A 17,933-nucleotide genomic window follows, 5' to 3' on the forward strand; every position below is an offset into this window, starting at 1 on the left:
AATCAACTAACATTGTTATTATAGTTATTATTTAGTCCCATAAGCTTTTGGGTGTAGAGTTTATTGATCATATAAATTCCCTCTAGTTCAAAGCATTTTTATAAAGATTTCCTCTTACTTGTGGTAGCTTTATTAGATGAAATAGTCTTTTCTAGTTGGAAAACAGCATTCCTCTCATCTTCATTGCTAATAGGAACATGGTCTGGTTTCCTTGCAGTTTCATCTGTTTGAACAACCTTTAAATACATGGACATATATTCACTATTGTTATCATAGCCTGTACTTAAGTCTGATTTCCATATCTTTTTTACCAAATAAATCACACAGAGAAGATATTCCCTCTACCTAGTTTAATCACATTATTTTTTATACAATGTTTTAAATAACTGAAATATACAAGAAAAATCCAGGAAAATGAAGTTATTGAAGGATATGAAAGTGATGGCTTTGATATCACTAAATCAGGCATGGAGCCTAATACAGGGCTCAGTCTCACAATCATGAAATTAAGACCTGAGCCAAGATCAAGAGTCACTTAACCGACTGAGCCAACCAGGCCCCCTGCTAGTTTAATCATATTAATCACTATGGCCCAGAGCATTTTACAGCTTCCATTGCTAAGTAATGTTATTTACATATTTATTATGTATTTCCTTACACTGAATGTCAACTCCTAGAAAAGTGATCTTTATCTTGTTCACTGAGAGAAATTCAATATATTTAAAACAAATTATCTCGTGTTAAAATATTTACTGAATAGCTTACAAGATCTGTATTTATATAGATCTCTTAAAATTCCACAGTAGAATGAAGTTAATATTTATCAAGAGTCTGCAATTCTGAGAAATCTACTTCAAACCAAATTGTATAGCTCTAACTGGTGCAGAGCTGTTTTCTGTCTCCAAAGAAATCCATAAAATAGATAATATGGACATCCTTTAAATAATTACTGATTGCTGATAAGAAGTTGTTTCCGAAAGAATAAGTCTTCCTTCATATAGATGTATGCTTAGAGCAGCACCATCTAAGTAATTTATCTTTAAGAAATTACTTACTAGACATTCCACAAGGGCAGTAAATAACAATTTCATACAAAAAAAACTATCTGCATCATCGCTAATTAAAAATACTATTTCTTGGGAATGCCTGGGTGGCACAGCGGTTTGGCGCCTGCCTTTGGCCCAGGGTGCGATCCTGGAGACCCGGGATCGAGTCCCACATAGGGCTCCCGGTGCATGGAGCCTGCTTCTCCCTCTGCCTATGTCTCTGTCTCTCTCTCTCTCTGTGACTATCATAAATTAAAAAAAAAAAAAAAAACTATTTCTTTTGTACAGTGCACATTCAACTTACATTTTTATAGATTAAGTATTATTTTAAGTATTTAAGAAATAGTAAAGAGTCAAGGAAACAGAAACTTCTGTTTTCCAGAATATCTAGTTGGTATTTTTGGCATCTTTTAACAAGGGCTAGACTTTGAAGCTTTGGTGTGAGTTGCTTCAGGAAGGTGTGAAAAGCTCATAATTCATGTTAAAACTAAAACTGTAGCTAAATGGCTCAGGATAATTTATTACCCCAAAACTTTGATAGAGAAAGAAGCAATTCAACGCATAAAACACTGAAGAGCAATAAAGATTAGTGAAGTTATTGATACATGTTTCTTTGGCTTGTCTAGCAGTTCTGTTTACTAGAAACATGCGTTAGGAACTTACTTTTTAAAAAAAAACATTTGAACATACTTGACAATGTTAAGTTACTTTCATGTGTACAATAAGGTGATTCAATTTCTCTATAATTATGTGATGATCACAAGTGTTACTACCATCTGTCACCATACAATGCTATTACAGTATCATTGACTATATTCCCTATGCTGTGCTTTCTGTTCCCTTGACTTATTCATTTCATAACTAGAAACTCCTTTACATAGGAATTCTGTTTACCTTTCTGTTCTTCTATTCTTGATAAGCTGTAAGTCATGAACATTTCATTCAGCACACCCATTTATTTGTATAAAATCAAACAGCTACAAATTTTCCTTTTCCCTAAAAAGAAGTGCAGAATGGCAGCTGCACACATCACTTCCTGCTTGAATTTTATAGGGAGGCAATCATTATTCCATATTTTTCAATATTACTAGAGTATAAGGGGAACAAAAGATTGTTTTGTAGATGATTTTTAGAGTGTTTACAAAAAGGCATATAATGAACATGTGAAAAAGAAAAATACTTAGTATTTTCAAACTTTTCTATTTATCCAGCCTAAATTTCACATTCCATCTTTATTAATACTGCTTATCTCTTTCCTTCCAACATATTTGCCCTATAAAATTCCAGTCCTAGTTATATCCAATTTTTCAGCTATTCTATGGCAGCACTCAGGCATCTAAATGCCTTTTTTCTAGCCACATTTATGTAATACATTAAGTAGACTAACATTAAATGGATTCTCAATGCTGTTTCAAAATTCTACTACGTCTTCTAATAACTGACTTTCCCATCCCCTTGAGCAGTTTTTTTCACACTTTATTTTTCCCTCTGCTCAAACTTCCTTTAATTTCTTTTCCTCCTCACCTGGAGCTGCTATCCATGCTTCTTATTTCAACTAAGAAAATAATAATCTTTTTTCTCTTACACTCCAATTCCAATCCCTGTCAGGACAACATACACCAGACTCCAATCGCTATCATAAATTACCTTTTACCTACTACTTCATTCAAACCATCATCATCTTTTGCCTATAACCTAATAGTTTTTCATGCTTCCTTTCTCATGCCCTATATAGTCATTCTTAACACACCAGCCAGAATCATCCTTTTAAATATAAGCCAGATTATGTCCTCTGCTTAAAATACTTCACTGGCTTCTTATAATAAAATATTAAATACTTATCATAACCCCAAGTATCTCTCCTATCTCACTGTCTACCACTCTTCTTACATACTCTCCTTCAGAAGAATCCTCCTTCAAAGTCTTTCAGGGCTTTTCTCTGACCTTGTTCCTGCTTGTGTGCATTATTCTTTCACCACATAATAGCATGGATCACTCTATCACTTCCTTTAGGCTTCTGCCCAAATGGTACTATATCAGAGGCTTTACCTTTAGCCCACAAAAAATGACACCAGCTCCATCACCCTTTACTTCTTTTCCTTGTTTTTAATTCTTAGCACTATGCCCATATTGCAGTATTACAATAATAGCATTTTTTTAATAGTCCGCCTCTCACCCAACAGACTATACTTTCATAAGAGCAAGAATTTTGTTTTGTTCATTGTGGGATTCTCCAGGTTTAGAATGAGACTTGATACAAGTAAAAGTTCAGTAACTATTTGCTGAGTGAATAAATTTCCAAACATACCTTGTTAGAAGGTTTGAATTCTTGAATCTTTACTTCAGAAAGAATATTCAAGAGGGCATCTGCTGATAAGTCCTGTTTTTTTAAAGAGTTATCTTGTGAACATTTGTTTTTTAAAATTCTGAATTCTAAAGCTAAAAAATCCTAAAGAGATCCTTTATCATACTAAATTTGAATAATTTATCATATGACTATTTAGACCATATCCATTTGTGACATTTACCTTTATTCTATAGAAATACCATTCATATAAAGGCTGGGAGGCAAGGGTGGTGTGTGCAAAAAATTCCTTACTACTCAATGAACTTGAAATCTTAGTTCTTTCCATAAATTTTTAAAAAGATAGTTTTAGGACTGGTTGTATCAGACTGAGTGCTCTGCGATCAGGAACCATCTCGTCACTGTTTTATAAACTTCCCCGCACAAAGTTATACTTGATAAATACGGACTCAATAAATGAAATATGTAAGTAAATGGAATTCATACCTTCGGAAGTAGAAAAATATTTTAATGGTTCAAGATGAACTAAGATGAATTTATTAAGGCTATCAGATCTATATCCATTTTTAAGCTCCTTAGGAAAAACTGAGACATACTGCTTTTGATGTCACCTACATTCTTATCACAGAATTGCCACTTTTTTTTTCGAAAAAGAATACCAGACTGAATGACACTATTTTAACCAGACATTTATGGTATATTTTACCATTAACTCCAAAAAGGATTAATTTACACTAGGCATTTTTATCTGGATCCAAATAGCCAGTGTTAATTATGGCTCTAGTTCGTATTTGCCCATTTAGCCTACCTAAAAGTATAGCAATTTATTTGGTTCTATTTTGCATCTGTGAAGAAAAAATCACTAAGGCAGATCTGCCTTTCAATTAAAACTATATTAGATGCTTTAGATAATAGTCAATAAAGATCTCTAAAGAAATAGGTAGGATAAAGGTTAAGAAACCTCAACATGTGATAGTACAACAAAACAAGAAGTTTACGTTAAAGAATGATTCTTGTAACATAAAAACATATTTTGATGATGCAATTAGCTGGCAAGTCATCAAGTTTTTACCTGGTTTTGTATCAGTTCCTAGAGCCTGAAGGTTATCTTTCTTACCTCTTCTGTAAATGGAATGCAATAGACTGCAGCATACAGTTTTGCAGCATTCAGAAGAAAACTGAAGTGCCTTTTGAAATTAAAAATACGACAAAGTGTGAATGCACAGTTTCAAAGATGCTTAATTCACCAAAACTATATCTTTTGAAATGCTGAAGAAAAATAATCACAGAATTTTCGTTACAGGAATATTTAAAAGTTAGGCAATGAACTTCTGGTCTAGATGAAAAGAATTACAGAAGCTTTAAGAAACATTAAATGTTCATCCTTCTAAGTAGTAATATTCAGAAGATGATCATGATTACTTTGGGGAGAGGAGTGGCAAAAAGTAGAAAAATTAGACTAGTGAAAGAAAATTCATTTTAACTCATAAAAAATGAGAAATTTGGTGTAAAAGAACATATATTAGGTTCAAATTAAGCAAATGAGTTCGTTTAAAAACACAAGGGAAGTTTTAAAGGAGAAGTAGTCAGGATAAGGGGACTGGAAGCCTAACATAAGCATCAGATGAGAAAACTAAATTAGAATTATTTGTTGAAAGGAAGGTTGACAAATTAAGTGCTTAATTGAAATATATACATATAAATATGGGTGTTTGTGCGTGTGTGTATAAATGTCTATCTAATATAGATATGGTATACAGGTATTCATTCAAACTCAACTATTTTAAAAATTAATTTGAGATAATTTAGGGAGACAGTAGTAATCATTTTTCCTTCTGTATCACTAAAGGTCCTTAAATACTGGCTCTACTTAACAGGAAAACATTTGTTGTTATTTTATGGTTTTTTCTTATGGATAAAGTCAAAGAGGTAATACTTTGCTTTCACTTAAGATAAAAATAATGAAGTTATTTTACTATCTAAATAAACAGATTCACATATATGTGAAGGACTGTGGCTGGCTTTGCTGGACAGACTAATATGCTAAATAACTCTTAGATAAAGAGGGATGCAATAATTTAACATTTACAGAGCCTGAGGTTTTTACACTATAAACAAATACATAGTTAAGAAATTTACAATAAAGGATGCATACAAAACTAGAAACAAATACTTACAAAGGTTCATTTAAATCAAATTTTATTGGAGAAGGGGGCCTCTTTGGTGACTGCCAAAACAAACCTAACAGAATATACAGATATTATTTTCATTATAGACACTTAGAAATAAATTATATTAAATGTTCTTCACAAGACTTGGTCACACTTACTGCCATCTTTTAATCTTGTGTCTAGAGGAAAACAGTGAAGAAGCTGAAGAGCCTAAAGAAGAATATTTAAAAAAAATCACTATTCAATATTATCTGAGGTAAAAAAAAAATAAATAAAAATGCACAAGAAGATATACACTGAAGCTTCCAGCTACCCTTATATTCCCTATCTCCATTTTCCTTGTCACTGCCCCTCATACCTGTAATAACCTCTATTGTTATTTTCTATCAACATACAGTTTTTTTTTGCATCTACAGCAAACATATACATTACTTAATCACTTTTTATACAAATGGTGACTTATTTTACATAATTCTGCTCCTTTCAAAGAGCTAAACCTTAAAGCAAAAATGAAACCAGTAAAAATATACAGTATTTTGTATTTTGAAATGATAAATGATGTTTGAGATTTCCTTCAAAACCATCTGGGGAGAGTATGTTGGGAGGGTATATGGATAAAACAAGATTATCTACAAGTTGGTAAATGTTCAACCTGGGTGACAGATTTGTGAAAATTACATGGGGGTTCATTATGCTATTTTTTCCACTTTCTATGGTTAAATTTTTCCATAATAAAAAAGCTTTTAAAAAAAGGTATAAAAGGTAAGAGGACTAAAGAGAGTACTTTGGATTTTGAAACAAGGAGTCATTGATAATTATGGTAAAAATAATTTGAACAGCAGTGGAGAAAGAAGACATATCTATTGAATGAGGAAGTAGCAATAGCAAGTATAAGATCACTCTTCTAAGCAGCAGAGACCAGAAGGAAGTGAAAAGCAAGGATAAGTGAAATCAAAAGACTTTTTAAAAAAGAAAAACTTACTTATATTCTGATAGGTAACAGCCTAAAGAGAGGGAGAGACTCAAGAGAGTGCAGGACACATTCTAGCAATTTTAAGTAATGGGAGAATAACAGCTAATATTTAGTGAGCACTTATAGGCTAGGTTCTGCTCAAAGTGCTTTACATGTAATTCACTCATTTGATGCTCACACTAGCCTATGAATTACATGCCAATTTATTATGCCCATTTGACAAATGAGGAAACAGACCAAAACAGACATAAAATACAATTTTGGGTATCGGTGGGCAAGGCAAAATTCAACAAAATTTCTGACAGTATCTCTATTTTCTCAGTTTCTTGCTTTATTCTGAATAATAAACTTTTAGACTACTAGTGAAATGTATTCCTTATTCTCTAAAGGGAACCTCTACCAGAAACCCAATTTGCACACAGAAAAGATAAGGATCAAGTAAATGTATTTCTGACAAACTAATGGATGGAATATGTGTATTCTTTTAACATTCAAAGAGCAACTAGCTATGTGCCCTGTGCTTGTTTTCACTTAATTTACTACTTATTTCTGAAAAGATTCTTGAATGAAAAAGATGTTTGGTCCAGTGAAATTAATTTGGTAGCAATTAAATTATCAATTAATATGTTATAATGCATACTTACCTTATGGTTAAAATATTTTTCAAACTTTAACCTTGCTAACTCTACACACTGGGACCAATTTCTAGGTCTTCTGCTAAGTAACTTAATAACTTGAAAACAGCCTTCTAAACTGTGTCCAGTTTGTATCTTCTAGAATGAAGGGAAAAAAACAAAATAAATACATTTCCAATTAAACACACAATACCCATCACTCACCCATATCATTACTGGGAAGTATTTTTTTTTAAAGATTTTGTATTTGATTATCTTGAGGAAAGAGAGCAAGAGAACACGAGAGACAGAGAGAGGGCAGAAGCTAGGGGGAGAAGCAGAGGGAGAGGGAGAAGCAGACTCCCCACTGAGCTGGCAGCCTGATGTGGGGGTTGATCCCAGGACCCCAAGATCATGATCTTGGCCAAAGGCCGACATGTAACCAACTGAGCCACCCAGGCGCTCCTATTCCTGAGAAGTATTAGCCAAAGTTTGAAGTGCCAGCTCACGTGACCTATAATTTTAGTATTTTTACCATGAGCTCCCTTCCATGTCCCTGCCTTTTTCTTCTTCCTCTTTTTTTTTTGGAGGGAGAATGGAAAAGGACAGCACATGAAATTTCAGCTGTAATTTCTTTCTTTTTTTTTTTTAAAGATTTTATTTTTTTATTCATGAGAGACACAGAGAGAGAGAGGCAGAGACACAGGCAGAGCGAAAGGAGGCTCCATGCAAGAAGCCCGATGTGGGACTCGATCCAGGGACTGCAAGATCACATCCTGAGCTAAAGGCAGACGCTCAACCACTGAGCCACCCAGGCGTCCCTCAACTGTAATTTCTTATCTGACAAGTTATCCTCATGTCTAGCTAGCTGCTAAGTTGTTGGTATTACATATGTACTTAATATAATAAGTGCTTATAAATAACATTTTATTTATACTAAAAAGTTAGCCTGTTTAATATAGGAATAAGGAAAAGTAAGAAAATATCTTTAAAGTTGCCCTCATCATGAAGACTATTAAGTCTGAGAGATTACTGTCCACTAATGAAATTTTCATTAGAACTCACCTCAGTTTTTTTCCAAAGAGTTTAACAAGTTATTTTATTATTTGTAGCTGTCAATATTATTACATCTTTCTTAGGTTGAATCATATGAACTCCTGTTCATACAAACTTAAAAAATGGGGTTATTTGTGACTTGCTAATTTCAAGATTCCTCATGTACTTACTATGTATAATAATGATGCTATAATCCTTCTTTAAAGAGGTGAAACAAACTATAGGCAATTTGCAAATAAGATTACACTGAGACAGTGTTGAGATTATATTAAAATGTATTGATTTTTACCTGTAGCACCTCTTCTGCAGATGGATAGGTTTGCCAAAATTTGTTAAACAATGCAGGCTTGTGGGAAAAAGAACTTTCAAACTATAAAGGAAAAAAAAGTTACAAATAGAAGTCTGTTTTAAAATTGGAAACATCTTTTCTACTTCAAATTAAAATTTCTTAAAATAAAGATCTTTATTACCTTATCTCTTGCCCACTGTATAGTATGTTCAATAGCAGCTGGAAAGGATTTTAGAGTACAAAATGGTATTTCCTCTTCTGGGGGATCCCGCTGATTTGTAAAACATGACAATAGATAGTTAAGAAAATTAAAAAAAGAAAAAAAAGAAAATCAATGGCAATTTTTCATTGATTGAATTTACTTGAATGTTTTAAGACCATTAAAAAATGGTTTTGAGTGTTTTATGACCATTTAAAAAATGAAATAATAAATGAATCCAATATTTTTAAATCCTCTTTCTCTTAGGCAAGTAAGAGGGAAAAATGGGTTTTTTTGACACTTACTCATTTGTTAATAGCAATGTCACAAAAAAACATGAATTTTATTACAACTTATTACCTGTGCACTTATTTGGTACCATGTGGTACTTATGGCAGGTTCTCACATATAATTAATATTTTCTACAAGAGTTAAGGTGACATTGAAAACTACAACATTCCCTACTTTGAAAAGTAATTCAAGAATTCTCCAAAATTGTGCTCAGCATACCATGAGTTTCTTTCTCCAAGGAGAAAAAAATTTAGGAGCAGGGATCGTATGTCCTTGATGCTTCATACAGTTTCATAAGAAGTGTGTTTTAAATAAACAACATATCAAAAAGAATGAAATGTTGACATTGCAATGACATGGATGGAGCTGGAGAGCATTATGCTAAGAGAAATAGATCATGCAGAGAAAGATATATACCATGTGATTCCACTTTTATGTGGAACTTAAGAAACCAAACAAATGGGAAAGGAGAAAAGAGAGAGGCAAAGCACGAAACAGGCTCTTAATTACAGAGAACAAACTGATGGTTACCAGGTGGAGGCAGATGTGGGGATAGGCTAGATAGGTGATGGGGATCAAGCAGTGCACCTGTGATGAACAACAGGGTGGTGTATGGAAGTGCTGAATCACTATATTGTACACCTGAAACTAATATTACACTGTATATTAGCTAACTGGAATTCAATAAAAACAAAAAAACAACAAAACAACAACAAAAAAAACAATTTAAAAAATTAAATTAAAAAAATTTAAACCATTAAAAATAACTTTCAAAAAAGAAAGAAAAAAGAAATGGTAAATGTCTATACTGTCTCATGTAAAAAAATACCATTAAAAAGACCCTTTTTCTATTACATTTGGCTTAGGCGTATTTTTTTTTTAAAGATTTTATTTGTTTATTCATGAAAGACACAGACAGAGAGGCAGAGATATAGGCAGAGGGAGAAGCAGGCTCCCAGGGAGCCCGAAGTGGGTCTTGATCCTAGGACCCCAGGATCACGTCCTGAGCTGAAGGCAGATGCTCAACCACTAAGCCACCGAGGTGCCCCAGGTTTATTGGTTTAATCAATCTAAAATGACTCACTTTATCTCTTCTTACTTAGAGATTTATATTTCAGTTTGTTTATGTGAAATACCATAAAATATTTTATAAACCAAAGAGGGAAGCCAGAAGAGAATTCTATTTTTTCTAAATATAAAGTCAGACAATATAGTAAGAGGCTTGGGAAAAATGTGGTAGAATAACACAAAGAACTTTTAGAATTTTAACAACATTCTCTATTTTGAAAATCTTCCAATATGACTTCAGCATATCATGATTTTCTCTAATTTCCTTCAAAATAAACTTAGAATTTTGTCTACTATAATGTTCTTACTATATAAACTTTGGATTTCATGAGAATGGGAAAACATTTTATAAAAATTTAACAATTTTACTAAAGCAAACATTATGAAATAAAGTGATATTTACACTTGTAAAAAAAATTCTTTCCATTTTACAACTTGGGTTTATCTTTTTTAAAATCATAAAGACTATATATGTTTCCCAGGCCAGTGTTTTTCAACTTTGGCAGTATATCAAAATCACTTGCAGAGGTTAAAAAAAAGTGACATCTATATGCTTTACATATATAGATGGCTTGGTTTCCTCCCATGGAACAACTGAGTCTTCAATAAGATTTTGGATGGGTCACCAGTTCAAAGGTTGTTAGAAAACCAATCAAGCACCTCTGAGAAATAAACAGTAAAGACAAGAATGAGATTGCAAAACACCAGAAACAAAATTTTGATGATTTAAAAATTAAGTTCAGTTCTCTTTAAAAAAATGCATATGCATATATGCAAGGAAATTACTGACAGATTAACAGATTAGGAAAGCTAAATCAAATCTGCTAATGAAGAGAAAAAAAATGATATATAAAAATTATGAGATATAAAGAAGATAAACATTTACTTCAAAAACTCAGTTCACTTACATGACTATTATAGGATTCAGTTAAATGAGGAACAATAACTTCAGTGTGTCCCTTAGTGCCCATTGTTCCAGAATCTAAGAGGGGTCGTAGATTTGCTAAGCAACGGCTATTTGAAAAGATAACAGGTAACAAACATTTAAGTGAGCAATAACAATGTAAGCAGAGGACATCTCACCACCTTCTGTTAATCATTTCACACACTGATCACTTCTGGACGTAGTATCTCAGGAAACAGATACATTACCACCAAATAATGCATTTATCATTTCTGTCCCGCTCCTCCCACAAATTTTGTTGCCCAACCTCGTAATTTTTTGTCTGTTTCTTCTTCTTTGACTACTACTAAATTTTTGGCTTCAACTTTCTTTTACTCTAGGTTAACTCTTAACTAATGTACTGCATCCCTTCTTCTCTTGCTTCCTATTTCTTCTTTGGTTATTTCCTGCCTACAAATTCTGTTCTACTGCATCTTCTCAATGTTATTTTTCTCCCAAACAACATTAATCTTCCTCCTTAATACGTTCAATACCTATATTCTATACATGTTAATTTCTTAAAGTTTTTATTCTTCCTCTGCCCAAGATTACCAACTTTCCACTACACTCTCCACTGGTAAATTTTCTTCTGTTAATAAATCTGTTCTCTAACCCTAACATTAGAGAGTCATATAAAGAGGTAAGGAAAATTATGTAAGGTGTACACATTATAGTCACTCATTCATCTACTTATTTAACAATATTTCCTGAATGACATATGTTGGGCACTGACGATACAGTGATGGGAAAATAAATGGTCCCTGAATAAGTGATTTAGTGAAGAAACAAATACCAATTAGTGTATCAATAAAAATAAGCACTATGACAGAAAAAACAGAGTGCTGTGAAAGATTACCATAGGAGAATCTACAGAACTTAGTGGTTGAATAAAGTCTGTTTAAATAAAGACATTCGGGATGCAACTGAAAGATTGGGAAAAAACAAAAATAAAAACAAAAACTAAAGTAGGTAGATTTGGAGTCAAGATTGTTAAAACAAGATAAACAATTTCCTAATCTGAAGGAGATTATGTACAAGTCTTTGAGGTGAAAAAGTGTTGGATGCCTTATAAAAAACTGAAAGAAGCAATGTGTGGCCAGAATGACGGAGCCAGCAAAGATAGGTAAATTTTAAGCTAAAGTGGTAGCAGATGGCAGACACTCCATGAAAAACATTTAGGCCATGTTAAAGATTTTGAATTTTATCTTAGGTATAATGGAAAATCATAAAAAGGATTTGACAGAAATACAAAGAATGATCAGAAAATTGGGTAACTTTTTAATAAATAGGTGTGGAAAAAAGTGAAAACAAAAGAAAAAATTTTTATGAGCCTGCATTTCAAGAACATACCTGTCTACATATCTCCTGGCTTCCACATTATCTAATGCTGTAATAATTATATCTTGTTTAGTATAGAACTCGTCATTGTAAATAGCCTCAGTGGCTGGACATACTTTGTTCAAGTGTGCGTCTATCTTTAATTGAGGATTTATTTTCAGGGTTGCATCCGCAGCAGTATAGCTTTTAGGTTTCTAAACAAATAACAAATAAAAACAGAAGAAATAAGTGTTAAACAGAAAAACTAGGCCGTGAGTGAACTTACCACATATTTTATATGAGAGTAATGAGGCCAGCTTTCACTTTCATTTGTGGAAATTACATTCATTATAGTCATATTACATTTAATAATCCAGATTAGTCTGAATAATTAATACATTATTAATGGAAATCTAAACAGCCTCTATCTTAACTACTATGTGCTTTAGAGTTCTTAAAATATCAATTATTAATAGTGTTTTTCCTAGTATTAAGGTCTGAACTTGCTAAGTGCCTAGGAAAAAATCAGAACATGTTCAGTAAAATATTAGAAATCATAACTGCAGAAGAGGTATGGGAAGTTAACACTTTGGTACTGAAATCTTACAAAAATATTAGTATTTCTAGATGGAAATATTTTAAAAATTATTATATATGTTTGTTTTATGAGTTATCCTGACATGTTTTTACCTCTTAATGCTGTTAAGTACACAAATTGTAAACTCTGTTGGATCAGAGTAAAATTAAAACAAACAAGCAAAAAACAGGCTTTAAAAGTTTTTCTGTAAGTAAAATGCAGAGTGAATGAATTGTGTGACATATATTTTGGTTCCTGACAGACACTGTTAATTCTTTTGTGTGTTTGGATTGGTGAGGCAATTATGCCACCTACTTTAGTAGTTACTTTTCTGTTAATGACATTCCTTAGTTTACCAAGATTATCGATGCACTGTTGAGCAATAAAGTGCAAAAACATTTCTAAAGTAAAAAGTATGTTTGACTAAAATCCTTTTCTTAAATATTTTGATCTCTATGAAAGACTGAAACCCAGCATGATTTTACAATAAAGAGGATGTTTAATGGTCAAGCAAGATCAAAAAGCAAAAAATTCTAAGTGCCAAACTTCACTTATTGTGTAATAAAGACTCCCTTCCAAAATGTGTCAAATGTGGGATCCATTAAAGTTTTAAAGTCTCTGCATCCTTAGTTTCTTTTTTTTGCTTACATCCTTAGTTTCTAAGATTAAATATGCAGACACACCTTCATTATAAAATGGAAAAAAATACTGCCCATGATTCACAACTTAGATTTTAAATCCAAAATCAATGCAAAAAAAGTTTTTACATCAGAAAATAATTTTATATTTGTCCCAAATGTCATTCCCCATGTTTGATAATATAAGAGATTCTAATAAAATAAAAACACATTATACTTGTTCAAGTACCATATTTATAAAAAGGAAACTCTCTTCTTTTTGGTGTAGCACAACAGATGACTTAAATTTGAAACAGAGTAGCAACAAACCTGTATGTGGTGAGGCCGGAATAGGAACTGTCTATTCAAGTTGGATTTTTCTATCAAGTCAGGATCTGTAACTGTAACCTAATGTGAAGAAAAGAAAAAAGCTGAAATTGTGTAAGAAAAAAAAATTTAAATCTATTTTGCTTTGCTCAGAAAGACTAAAACAATTCCAAGTTATTCTGAATTATCTTAGCTGTACAAGTAATTAGAATACAAACATCCCAATGGTTACCAATATTAATATTTTTATATTATGTTTAACTACAATTAATGTTTAGCCTAGGAACATGTCAAACAAAACAGCTGAAACTGATGACAGTTCCTGTTTGAAACTTTTTTCTAATTATTCATAACCAAAATAAGAGACTAAACACCACATTTTAGAAACATGTGATGGATTAACTATAGAGAAGTTAGCTCTTCTTTCTAAACATTTATTTTCAATTGCAACAATCAATGGAAAGAATATCTGCAATGTTTCAATTTGAAAGGAACTCTTGCTAAAGCAGAGGTCTACAAACTACACTGCAGGCAGCCTGCCTGTTTTGTAAATAAATTTTGTTGGAACACTGTCATGCCATTTGTTTTAAGTACTGTCTATGGCTGTTTTCATGTCCTAATGGCAGAGCTGACCTGACTTGAGACAGAGATCCTTGGTTCACAAACCTAAAATAGTTGGAATCTGTTTAAGAAAAAGTTTGCAGATATTCTAAGGGATGCAAGATCAAAATAAACAGACCCAAAATAATCTGAAAAGTATTCATAATGCATTTGTCACTTATGTTAGTGTTTTTACAAGATCTGACTAGATCTTGATTATTTGAAACTTATTTTTCTTATTTTTTTTTTAAAAGATTTTATTTATCTATTCATGAGAGACACAGAGAAGCAGACATAGGTGGAGGGAGAAGCAGGGTCCCACTGGGGAGCCCGATGCAGGACTCAATCCCAGGACCCCGGGATCATACCCTGAGCCAAAGGCAGATGCTCAACTGCTGAGCCACCCAGGTGTCCCATTTCCTTTTCTATTTAATATTTTGGACATACGCTCAATATAGAAACACTTGTGAGTAACTGCAGCTTTTAGCTCAGGAATAAACTTCTCTCTTGATTCTTGAACCTGGGGATTTCTCTTTCCTTCTTTCCAGTTAGCTGGCTACATTTGTAAACACTATAAAAAAGAATAATTTATATAGCAAGTCTATGTATTTGCAGGACAGAGATCAGTGCACATTAACTTACTGTGTTTTTGTCACCTGAAAGCAGGATTGTTTACTATAGTACCTTTATATGCTTGTATGCATTATGAATTTCCAAGGAGTTAAGATACTCAAGTGATTCTCAAACTTAGGTAACCAAGAAGTTTTTTAAAGTAATACCTTTAAAAGGTATGGTTTTAAAACCCCTAGAACTAATAGTAGTTTGTGAAACACAATTTCAGAAATGCGAAGGCAGGAGAAATATGTGCGTATGAATATCTGTCTATAACAGTGATAGCAATGAATACCTTTTTTAAGTGGAATATTAAGCCAAGGTTACTAAACTATGTGAACTGGGGCATAAATTTAGGCATTTCATTACTTACTGTTAGTTACCATGATGAATCTATGAAATCACTACTCTGGGATGCTAGTTTATATATTAAAGGCAAAACAAATTAGTGAAATATATTTTTATTTAAATATGACACGGCTTCCCAATTAACTCATTTATCATCTTAAGAAATTAAATTGTACACCAATATTTACATTATTCCCTTTTCTTTTGATAATCACTAATTGAAACTGTATCTGAGAACTCTGCCACTAATGTTAGCTTCCATCTTAAAGATTTACTTAATAATAAGGAATATTAATAGAAATAACAATTCTAATGTGCTTTAAATAGTTTGCAAAGCCCTTTCACATTTTTTTTTAAAGGTTTTATTTATTTGACAGGAAAGAGAGAGAGAGAGAGCACAAGCAGGGGGTGCAGCAGGCAGAGGGAGAGGGAGAAGCTGGGAGCAGGGTGTGCAATGAGGGCTTGATCTCGGGACCCTGGGATCACAACGTGAGTAGATGGCAGATGCTCAACAGAATGAGCTACCCAAATGCCTCGCTCTTTCACATTTGATCTTCATAATTATATTGTGAGGTAAGAAGCAAAGATACCAGTTTCATAGTATTAGAAAGAAACAGAGTAGAGAGAATTAAAAGTAATTGGCCACAAGGTCACATAATTTTGAAAAGTGGTCAGAGCAGAATCAGAATCTTCCGATTTCTACTGTAATTCTGTCTCAAAAATTACTTATTTCAGATCTATGCAGTCATATACAGTACAAAAATGAGTAGCAACAAAAAAATTTTAACTCTCAAGGATTTGTATCTTACCATTCCTTTTTCTTTGCCTGTACCAACACCAAGTAAAGCAAAATTTTTTAACATTTCACAGCCTATGGCTCCACATCCTACCTATACAGAGGAGAAAAATAAAATGTATCAGATTAAACACAATTAGGACTACTTACTAAAGGGAAATGTCAAAAAAAAAATAAAGGGAAATGTCATCTTAATCTTCTTCAAATACCGATTTGTAATATATATACTTTTTAAAATAATTTGAACATTTGTGATTCATTTTACTTTAAAATACCTAGCTAGTTTATTGTGTATGCTATTATAACTGTTTCAGTTAAAGAAAAAAAAGGTATAAATCAAGTTAGGAAAAGTGTAATATTTACCATTCCTTTAAACAGAGGACATTTTAATATTCCAACAAAAGCCAACAATTGAGCTAATTATTTACATGAGACAGAAACAAATGCCACAAAACACCAGTACAATATTTTGATGGAAAAGATTTCTTGTTTATAATTTTCAAAATTCATATGATGAAGCTATCTATTCTAAGACTTTCTATGTGCATGTAAAAGCTCAGCAACAGCTGTTGATATTCAAAACATTATTTAAAAAACTATTACTATAAAATCAGCGGTATTTTCATGACTGAATAATAATAATAAAAAAACCATAAATGGCAGGAAAAGGGAGTTTTATGGTACTGGGGAGAGAGATCCTGCCAATGTATGAATTAAGACATTTAAAAAGACAGATTATATCTATATCTTCTTTTATTTGCTAGGAAAAAAATTTAAACAATGAAAAAAAAATCCTATCCCAAATCTAATTTTGAATGTATTTCTAGAAAATAATTTAATTTTCAAAACTATCATACATTTTAATTTTGAATGTATTCATTATACTAGAGGTTAGCAAACATTTTTTGTAAAGGGTCAAATAGTAAATATTTTGTTTTGTAGGACATATGGTGTCTTTTACAACTACTCACCTCTGCTATTAGAGCATGAAAGAAGCTACAGACAATACGTAAATGAATGGGTTTGACTGTGTTCAATGAAATTTTATTTACAAATATAGGCAAGCAGAATGGATTTGGCCTGTCTTACACTTTTACTGAAATGTCTACTCTGTCAGGAATTATACTTAGACTCAAATTTGCTTTAATAAATGAATCTGATGATAGACAATAGCAGTTAGACTGTACTACTTATTCTCATCATTATTTATACTTACTAAAAAGATATTCAACTTTTGTAGCTTCTGACACAAAGTGTCTCCAACGCAAGCTCGTAAGGCATCATATCTATCTCCTCTGAGGAAAGTAAAATATACCAAAAACCAGAAAAGCATAAAAAAAACATTATTAGAATTAGTTTTACTATTGTTAATACCAATTTAATGTTGAATTTTAAATAGAATACTCTGAGTTTCCTCCAATCTAAAAGAAAATTATCTTATTTGAAAGACAAAAACTCCATTAAGAACTCAGTTTTTTTTTTTCCATTTAACATCCTTTATCCAAATGACTTAAGTAAAGGTGACTTTATCTAGAAAAGACAATTTCCCAAAGTAGGGTTTTGTTTGTTTTTTGTTTTGTTTTTTAAAGAGAGAGCGAGTGTGTGCACACATAAACGGAGGGGGAAAAGGAGAGAGAGAATCTAAAGCAGGCTCCATACCCTATACAGAGCCTGAGGCCAGGCTAGATCTCATGATCCTGAGATCAAGTAAGGGAGTAATTTTTATTTTTAAGATTTATTTATTTGAGGGAGAGAGAGAGATGGGGGGGGGGGGAGAGTAGAAG

The 17,933-nt window shown here is 32.3% G+C and overlaps 1 protein-coding gene across 1 annotated transcript in view; it reads right to left on the reverse strand.

The window, feature by feature from the left end:
- UBA6 (ubiquitin like modifier activating enzyme 6) overlaps nucleotides 1-17,933 on the reverse strand; it is a 91,905-nt gene that overhangs the window by 18,027 nt on the left and 55,945 nt on the right. Inside the window, exons 16-28 of the mRNA XM_055342445.1 lie at nucleotides 17,366-17,444; nucleotides 16,163-16,243; nucleotides 13,797-13,874; nucleotides 12,306-12,487; nucleotides 10,921-11,026; nucleotides 8,636-8,725; nucleotides 8,455-8,535; nucleotides 7,140-7,268; nucleotides 5,681-5,732; nucleotides 5,529-5,592; nucleotides 4,469-4,538; nucleotides 3,355-3,426; nucleotides 119-236 (exon numbers count right to left, since the gene is read on the reverse strand). Of these exons, the coding sequence (XP_055198420.1) occupies nucleotides 119-236; nucleotides 3,355-3,426; nucleotides 4,469-4,538; nucleotides 5,529-5,592; nucleotides 5,681-5,732; nucleotides 7,140-7,268; nucleotides 8,455-8,535; nucleotides 8,636-8,725; nucleotides 10,921-11,026; nucleotides 12,306-12,487; nucleotides 13,797-13,874; nucleotides 16,163-16,243; nucleotides 17,366-17,444 (1,202 nt within the window). The remainder of the gene's footprint in view (nucleotides 1-118; nucleotides 237-3,354; nucleotides 3,427-4,468; nucleotides 4,539-5,528; nucleotides 5,593-5,680; nucleotides 5,733-7,139; nucleotides 7,269-8,454; nucleotides 8,536-8,635; nucleotides 8,726-10,920; nucleotides 11,027-12,305; nucleotides 12,488-13,796; nucleotides 13,875-16,162; nucleotides 16,244-17,365; nucleotides 17,445-17,933) is intronic.

Source organism: Nyctereutes procyonoides, unplaced genomic scaffold, assembly GCF_905146905.1.
Source record: "Nyctereutes procyonoides isolate TBG_1078 unplaced genomic scaffold, NYPRO_anot_genome, whole genome shotgun sequence".
Lineage (NCBI taxonomy): Eukaryota > Metazoa > Chordata > Mammalia > Carnivora > Canidae > Nyctereutes > Nyctereutes procyonoides.